Source organism: Alligator sinensis, unplaced genomic scaffold (assembly GCF_000455745.1).
Source record: "Alligator sinensis unplaced genomic scaffold, ASM45574v1 scaffold137_1, whole genome shotgun sequence".
Taxonomy (NCBI): Eukaryota; Metazoa; Chordata; order Crocodylia; family Alligatoridae; genus Alligator; species Alligator sinensis.
This window is the reverse complement of record NW_005842545.1, coordinates 163334-171889: the sequence shown is the minus strand read 5'-3', so window position 1 is coordinate 171889 and position 8556 is coordinate 163334. Positions and strand designations below refer to the sequence as shown.

The 8556-nt window shown below is 59.9% G+C and overlaps 1 protein-coding gene across 1 annotated transcript in view; it reads right to left on the bottom strand.

The window, feature by feature from the left end:
* Positions 1 to 4353: 4353 nt before the first annotated feature.
* ZWINT (ZW10 interacting kinetochore protein) overlaps positions 4354 to 8556 on the bottom strand; it is a 4382-nt gene continuing 179 nt past the window's right edge. Inside the window, exons 2-10 of the mRNA XM_025213657.1 lie at positions 8331 to 8439; positions 7893 to 8013; positions 7359 to 7525; positions 6752 to 6808; positions 6547 to 6659; positions 6099 to 6291; positions 5221 to 5348; positions 4660 to 4804; positions 4354 to 4494 (exon numbers count right to left, since the gene is read on the bottom strand). Of these exons, the coding sequence (XP_025069442.1) occupies positions 4432 to 4494; positions 4660 to 4804; positions 5221 to 5348; positions 6099 to 6291; positions 6547 to 6659; positions 6752 to 6808; positions 7359 to 7525; positions 7893 to 8013; positions 8331 to 8439 (1096 nt within the window). The 3' untranslated portion in view covers positions 4354 to 4431. The remainder of the gene's footprint in view (positions 4495 to 4659; positions 4805 to 5220; positions 5349 to 6098; positions 6292 to 6546; positions 6660 to 6751; positions 6809 to 7358; positions 7526 to 7892; positions 8014 to 8330; positions 8440 to 8556) is intronic.

The following is an 8556-nucleotide window of genomic DNA, read 5'->3' as shown; positions in this document are numbered from 1 at the left end:
GGAGATTGGTGGGGGGCAAAGGGGGGGTCAGGACTTATCATGGGTAGAACCCTGCAGGGCCAGCTGCAGCTGTGCTCCCTGGTACAAGAGCTGGGCCTGTACCCACCATGCCTAGCACTGGACCCAGGCCATGGCCTCAGCCAGCTGTTGGGCATCCTCCGGCTGGCACCATGCCTCCTCTGCGCTGGCCAAGAGCCTGGGTGGAGAGCAGGGGTCAGGACCCAGGCATCCAGGCTCCCAGCCCCTCCTGCTCTTGCCCTCCAGCCCCCACTGTTCTCCCAGAGATCCCAGACATCTTGTGGGTTGTACCCTGGGCCAGCTGCTGCCAGAGAACCTAGGTGTCTGGGTCCCCCACCCCTGCCCCATGTAACCCAGGTGTTCAGGCCCCACTCTCCCAAACTCCAGGGAATCCAGGCATCCAAGCCACTCCTAAGCCTTAGAGAGCCTGAGTCAGGGCCCCATCCCCAGAGAACCCAGGCATCCCAGCTGACCTGTGAGTGGTGCTGTGGGCTCAGTGGTATCAGAGCTCAGCCAGCAGGAAGAGGCAGATTCCAGGCACATGGGCGAAGCACTGGGTGTAGGCGCTGAAGGCGGCAGCATCCATCCTCTCCGTGCAGGCTGTCACTGGGGCCCCTGCCCGGCATGCGGGAAATGGGCAGCCCAACGTGCCATCATGTCTCAGCCAGGGACCCCAGGATCCTGGAGTCTAGAGCCCATGATCCAGCCCACTGGACTCTGCTCCCCTCCCAGAGAACCCAGGCAACCAGGTTCCCAGCTTCTACCCCTGCTCTCCACCCTAACCTCCCACTCCACTCCCAGAGAACCCAGGTTCCCAGCCCCCACAAATCTAACCCACAAGGTTCCACTCCCTTTCTGAAGAACCCAGGTGTCCAGGCCCCCAGCCCTGCCTGCTCTCACCCCCAACCTCCCCTTCCAGAGAACCCAGGCATCCAGGATCCCACCCCTTGCTCTCCGCACCAAGAGAACCCAGGCATCCAGCCCTGCTGGTCTTTCCCCCCAGCCTCCTCTCCTCTCCCCTCCCAGTGAACCCAAGCATCTGGGTTCACAGCCCCCCTGCCTCCCCCGCTCTCACCTTCCAGCCCTCACTGCTCTCCCAGAGAACCCAAGCAACCAGGCCCCCAGCTTCTACCCCTGCTCTCCAAGCCCCCCAAACCTCCTATTCCGCTCCCAGAGAACTCAGGCTCCCAGCCCCCACAAATCTAACCCATGAGGTTCCACTCCCTTTCTGGAGAACCCAGGTGTCCAGGCCCCCAGCCCTGCCTGCTCTCACCCCCAGTCCCCCCCTCCAGAGGACCCATGCATCCAGGCTCCCACCCCTTGCTTTCCCCACCCAGATAACACAGGCATCCAATCCCCCCGCTCTTTCCCCCCAGCCTCCACTCCCCTCCCAGTGAACCCAAGCACCTGGGCTGCCAGCCCCCACCCCTGCTCTCACTTTCCAGACCTCACTTCTCTCCCAGAGAACCCAGGCATCCAGCCCCCACAAATCTAACCCACCAGACCCCACTGAACTCCCACAGAATCCTGGCATTGGGGCTCCCAGCTCCAGGGAACCCAGGCATCTTGTCCCCTACCCTTGCTTCTTAGAGGTGGGACCCAGGCGCCCTTATTCTTTCGTTTACTTCCTAGAGGGGAACTGAGGTGTCCAGGCTCCTAACTCTATGAAACCCAGGTATCCTGCCCCTCCCCCCCAACCCCACAGAAAGGGGAAATCCAGGCACCCTGCCCCCCTTCCCTGTCCTACAGAGGGAACCCCAGTGATCCACATCCCCAGCTCCAGGGAACCCAGAAATCTGGGCCCCCAGCCCCAGAGAGCTCAGGCATCTGGACCCCCAACTCAAGGGAATCTAGGCACCCAGAGGGAACCCATCATCCACACTCCCAGCTCCAGGAAACCCAGGCTTTTTGCCCTGCGCCCCACTCCGCCATCTTAGTGGGAAACCCAGAGGTCCGGGCATACCTCTGAAGGTAGCAGTGGGCAAAGGCCAGGGCCAGGTGGCTCTGCTGCTCAGCACTCAGCCCACTGTACCCAGCATCCACCCTGGCCAGTGCCCACTCCCAGCAGGGCCCATAATGGGGGTGCTGAGCCAGGGCCTGAGCCTCTGCTAGCTATGCCTGGCCCTGCACCAGGAACTGTGCATCCAGAACCAGCACCACCCAGGCCCCAGGCCCAGTGTCAGCAGCAGGACAGCAGCACTGGGGAGCTCCATACTTGGAGCACTGGAAACAGGACAGCTAAAAGGAAGATAACTTACATCAGGCCCAGCAAAGTTGGAGGGGCTAGAGGGAGCATATGAGGTCTACCCAAGTGAGCAACACCTATATGAAGCCCAACCAGATGGGCAGGGTTCATGCCTGCTAACCAACTGCCTGAAGTTTATATAAGGCCTACCTAAGTGGGTGGGGCTTACATGAGGCCCACTCAACTGGGTGGAGCCTGTTTAGAGGGGAACCAATGATAGTGGTGTCTCTGTGCCCACCCCGCTTACAGGTGGGATCAAATTAGACCAGACCCCCTAGGGTAATGATGTGGGTATGACCAAGCCCAATCAGAGGGCCAATGAAGGTGGAATTCCATGGAATTCCTTCAGAGGTGGGGTTAGAATAGGCTATGCCCTCTAAGGCAAAGTGAAATAGATGTGTATAGCTCTGCCCAGAAGGTGAGGAGCCAGATAAGGCCCTTGTGGGCTGTGTCAATTGTGGGAGGGGGAGCTGTGTAGGGCTCCATCCCCTTATGGGCAGGGCTTATCAGTGGAGCGTTCCACTCAGTGGAAGTCATAGATTTCATAAACATTAGGGCTGGAAGGGACCTCAGAAGATCATTGAGTCCAGCCCCCTGCCCAAAGGACAGGAAGTCAGCTGGGGTCATAGGATCCCAGCAAGATAAGCATCCAGTTTGCTCTTGAAGGTGTTCAATGTAGGCGCTTGAACCACCTCTGGTGGCAGGCTGTTCCAGACCTTGGGGGCTCGGACAGTAAAGAAATTCTTCCTTATGTCCAGCCTGAAACGGTCTTGTAGTAGTTTATGACCATTCGACCTAGTCATCATCCCTTGGGGCGCTCTGGTGAACAAACGTTCCCCCAGATACTGGTGGTCACCCCTGATAAACTTATAGGTGGCCAACAGATCACCCCCGAGCCTGCGCTTTTCCAGGCTAAAGAGTCCCAGGGCTCTCAGCCTGTCATCGTAGGGTCTGCTTCCCTGACCTCTGGTCATGCACGTGGCTCTTCTCTGGACTCTCTCAAGCTTCTCCACATCCTTTTTGAATTGTGGAGCCCAAAACTGGATGCAATACTCCAGCTGCAGCCTCACTAAGGCCGAGTACAAGGGGAGAATGACGTCCCGGGATTTGCTTGAGAAGCATCTATGGATGCAAGCCAGCGTTTTGGTCGCTTTACTAGCCGCAGCATCGCACTGCAGGCTCATGTTCATCTTGTGGTCAATGATGATCCCCAAGTCTCTTTCTTCCTTAGTGCTAGCCAACATAGCACTGCCGAGCCTATAAGGATGCTGCAGGTTTTTCTTCCCAAGGTGGAGAACCTTGCATTTATTGGCGTCCTACACCTTCATGCAAATGAATCGTGGGTGGGGCTAGGGGGTGAGGGTTTGGTCAACAGGAGACAATGTTGTCGGACACTAGGATTCATCACATGGGCAGGAGGAGGGGTGTCTCTGAGAAACCTTTAAACCCTGCCCCCCCTTTTCCTGTCAGAGTTGGTACATTCCATCTTTCTTGTCCTCAGCTTCCCCTAGGATGGGGCTGTGCTTTTTGGCCACACCCCTAGTAGAAAGCTGAGGGAGGAGGTGGGGGATGGGTGAAAAAACTACTATCCTGCGCCTGTGCACTGGCTTCACTGGGCTACCCAGCTCCTCCCCCAGTGTGGGTTCCTATTGGCTTGTCCCCTGCCTCCTGATCCGCCGCCAGGGAAGAGCAGATCTCTGATGTCCCCTTGTGTCCCATGCGGGGAAAGCGGTGATCTGAGCAGGGCAGGGAAGCTAACCAGGATTCAGTGTGGGCTGGCGGTGCCTAGACCATGGGAGTGGGGTTGGGAGGTCAGATGCCTGGGTTCTCTTGGAGGACAGTGCAGGATAAGTGATGAAATCAGGGAAGGGTGGGAGCATGAAGGCTGGGTTCTCTGGGAGGGGATTGGGGCCTGGGAGATGAGAGCAGGGGACATGAGAGTCCAGACATTTATGTTTCCTCTCTCAGATGCCTGGGATCCATCCTCCTTGCTTAGGGCAGGTTCAGCTGAAGCTGCTGAGGTGCCTGGGTCCCACAACTAGTTTGACCCCCACTCCTGTGTCCCCAATGAATTACACCCTCCCCACCCAGACCAAGCCAGTGCAAGTTTATTTCCAAGAAGGGGGGAGGAAGGAATCACCCCAAAACTTGGGGAAGAAGAGAATGTCTCATGCATCCAAGGCACTGAGATACTCCAGCCAGTTGCTCAGGGATGAGGTCTCCTGGGGGGGCTGCAGAAGGAGAGAGAACCCAGGTGTCTGGGTTAGCAGGGTGGGGAACTGGCAAGGGAGAGGCAGGTGCCCCCTACTCCCAACCTACATCCCACCCATTCCCCTCTGGAGCCTCCCACAGCCAGCCTGCCCCCCAGTGGTGCCCCTCAATCCCACTCCACTCACCTGGCCCAGACAGGGGAGGGGGGACCCTGTGCTCAGTCGCACTCCCCCATCCCCTGGGTAGCCCGGCTCCACCTCCAGGGTCCAGACTGCTGTAGGGCAAAGGAGTCGCAGGTGCCGCCTCTGGGGATCCCAGTCAATGGCGAACCTGGGGTGGGGGTGGAGGAGTTAAGTTAGGAGGAGCCCAAACCCTGGTGTTCCTTCCTGGCTTGGGGCAGGGAGAAAGAGGGCAACTAGAGCTGCCTAGACACCTGGGTTCTTTCCTGGACACCTGGATGCCCTCAATGCTTGGGGCAGAGAAGTGAGGAGCAACTAGGGTTGCCCAGACACCTGGGTTCTCGTGTGACTCAGGGAGGACAAGGGTATCCTGGGCTGGTTTCTCCCTGGGACACCTGAGTACCCTCCTGACTTGGGGCAGGGAGGTAGGAACCAACTATAGGCCTGCCTGAGTGCCTGGGTTCCCTCCCAGCTTAGGGAGACAGGGAGTCTGGACACCTGGGTTCCCTCCCAGGTTGGGGACAGAGGGAGCCCGTTTGCTTGGGTCCCCTTCTGACCAACACCTACCGATGCTGCAGCTCTGTGATCTCAGACAAGAGCTGGGCCTGGCAGCGGCGGCTCCACTCCAGCTCCAGGAGGGCGGGGCCAAGCCCAGGGGGCAGAGCCTTGGGGGGCAGGAACAGTGGGCAGCATGGCTGGGGGTAGGGATTGGGGAAGCGGGTGAGAGACAAGCCCTGCCCCTAGCCCAGCTGCCTCTCCCTCCAGCATAGCCCAGTCCATGGATCATCCAAGATCTCCTCCTCTGACCTAGCCCTGTTCCAGCCCATCCTTTTCTGGTCTAATCATGCTTCTCCTGCCTGGCCCCCCCTACGGCTCAAAAAAGGTGGGGCCCTTACAGTCTTGTCCTACCCCTTTTGACTTAGCTTCTTCCAAAGCCCCTGCTTTCTGGCCAAGCCCCACCCCCTCTTACCTGACTCCATCCGCTCCAGTCTGGACCTGTTACCAGCCCTTCCCAAACCCCTCCCTTTCAACATAGCTCCATCCCTCTTTAGCTAGCTTCTCTCCTCCAGCCTAGTCCTTCCTCAGCTCCTTCAAGTCCCATCTTCTCCATCACTGCCCCTCCCTCAAGGCCTTTAAAGCAGGGCAGTCCATAGGGGGTGCGAATCGTGGCGACCGCTCTGGGCCCCGTGCTTTGGGGGGCACTGCAGACAGTGCTGTACAGGCTCTGCCGCGGCTGCCATGCACTGCCAGCTCTGCCGCAGTCACCATACACAAGCTCTGCACTCCAGCTGCTTGCTATCCCCCGGCCCCACACAGGCTGATATGCCTTGGGCCCTGCACACCCCTAGGGACAGCTCTGCTTCCAAGCCCTGTTTTTGGCCTGGCTCCACCCCTTCTAATTTAGCCTTGCCCCCTCTGGCCCAGCCCCATTTTCTGTGACTCACCATGACCTCAACTTTGCCCCCAGATGCCTGGCACAGGGCAACCCGCAAAGGAGGGCCAGCGGCCTCGAGGTCCCCAGGGGGCGGGGCCCAGCTCAGCTCTAGCTCCGCCGCCTCAGGTGAGGTTCTGCCCCCCATGGGCAGGAGCAACCGAGCTCCCTGAAGGGTCTCAAGCAGGTGGCACCAATCCAGGGCCCTGGTGGGAAAGGGGAAGAGTCAGGATGCCTGGGTTTTCTGAGCACAGAGGGGGCAAGGGAGGCTGGACACCTAGGGTCCATGGGCAAGAAGAGCAGGAGAGCCCAGATGCTCCAGTTCTTTGGCCAGGGAAGCCCAGACATGTAGGTTCCTTAAAGCAGGGAGGGGATGGGGAGCCTGGACACCCTGGGGAGCAGGGCCTGGTGGGTTAAGGCGGGCAGGGGGAGGGCTTCTGGACACCTGGATCCATACTCACTGCTGGGCTGTGTCCCGCCAGGCCTGGGCTTCATCCTGGAGACTCTGCAGCTCCCCCTGGAGGTGGCTGCGCTTGGTGCAGTCTGATGTCACTTGGGCTCGGAGCCCTAACACCTGGGGTGGGGGGATGGGTTTGTAAGGAGCACTTCCCCCCCAGCCCCTAGATCTGCCCTCCTAGCCCCCCAAACCTGCCTCCCCCTGTGTACCTGCTCCTGCAGTAGTTGCTCCTGTGCTGCCCATTGCTTCTTTAATGCTCCCTGTCGCTGGGGTCAGATAAGAGGGGGGTCATATGAAGGGGTCACCCTGCAGGCTCTATGGGGGGAAAGAGGGGAGAGCAAGACCCTCCGGGTGTCCTTGGCTCCCCGCTCCAGCCCAGGAAGCCCTGCCATGAGTCCCCATCCCCTAACCCTGCCCCCACTCCAGGCTCGGAGGGTGTCAGGAGGTCCTGCCCCCAGGCCAGGATGCCCCACCCCTAACCAGGGCCCTGCCTCCCAGGCTGGGAGGCCACTCCCCATACTGTTGCCATGCCCTGAAGTCAAGAGGCCCCACTCCTTCCCCTTCCGTCCTGCCCCCAGGCCAGGAGGCCACATACTTCCAAGGTAGACCCATCCCCCACAGCCTAGAAGCCCCTGTCCTTGACTGTGTTCTCCTGGCTGGGAAGCCACATGCCCAATTCTGGCTCCATTGGCTATCAGGAGTCCCACTCCCACCTCAACCTTGGTCATGCCCCGAGCCTGGAAGGTCCCACACCCTAGCTTTGGCCTCACCAGCCCCAAAGCCCTGGCTACCTGGGAGGGGAATCTCAGCCCCTACCTGGTGCTGGTGGCGAGTGAGGGCATCCTGTAGGCACTGGGCTTGGCACTGGGCCCTGTTGAACTGAGCCAGGGCCCCTGGGGCTGCCTCTGTCAGCGCTGCTACCCCTGCCTGGTACCCAGCTTTCAGCTCCTTCCAGCATTGCTTCGCTGCTGTAACCTCTTGGCCTAGGGGGAGGGGGCAGAACAGCATGGGATCCAGGCCCTGTCTCAGGGCTGAAATGGAGCTGAGAGACCCAGGTGTTCAAACTTAAAGCCGCCTCTGTTTTTTATCTCTGCTCCAACTCACCAGGCTCCCACTCCCCTCACAGAGCTGGCAGAGGACCCAGGTGTCTGGGCACCCCCTCCCCACTGCCAGTAGAGGATCCAAGCATGTGTGTGCCCCTCCCCAGCCAGCAGAGGACCCAGACATCCAAGGCCCTCTCTCCCCCAGCACCCAGGGAACCCAAGTGTCTGGGGCCCTTCCCCACAGGGAACCCAGGCATCCACAGCAGCACCCCCAGCAGACCCAGGTGTCCAGCCAGCCGTGACTCACGGACAAGGGCATCACTGTGGTCCTGATTGGGGCGAGGGCCTGGGGCCTTCGCAAAGGCATCAAGGAGGAAGGCGACAACCTGCAGCTGCGAGCACAGGAGCTTCTGCTTCTGACGGGTGTCCTGGGGGTAGGGCCACAGCAATGAGGTGGAGTCAAGGTAACCCTGCCCCCAATGACACTCCCTGAGAAGCCCTGCCCAGTTACAGAGCACACCCTAAGCTGTCCGGCCCCCAAAGGTGAACCTGGCGCTATTGGCTGATGTGCCTCCAGGAAGCCCCACCCTCAATGTGACTACACCCCATTAAGGGCCTGTTCCTAATGCTACCCCTGTCTCAATGACAGACATGCCTCATAGGGAACTCAACCCCCTTGTGTGCCCACATGCCCCATGAAGGTCCCACCCCATAGGACCACATCCCTGTCATGCCAAGGAAGCACCTGAGAAGCCTTGTCTTGTGGCGTGTCACTCCCCAAGGTGACCCTGCACACTCCAGGCTGTCCAAAGGTGCACCACCTTGGCCACGCCCCCGAGAACACCGCCCCCCTCCTTCCCAATAGTTCACCTTGCCCCCGCCCCCCTCCCCACCTTCTACAGCTGGTCCAGTCCCCTACTCACCGCCGCATATTCAGCGCGCACGCGTGCCGGCAGCCCCGGCTCCCCCCT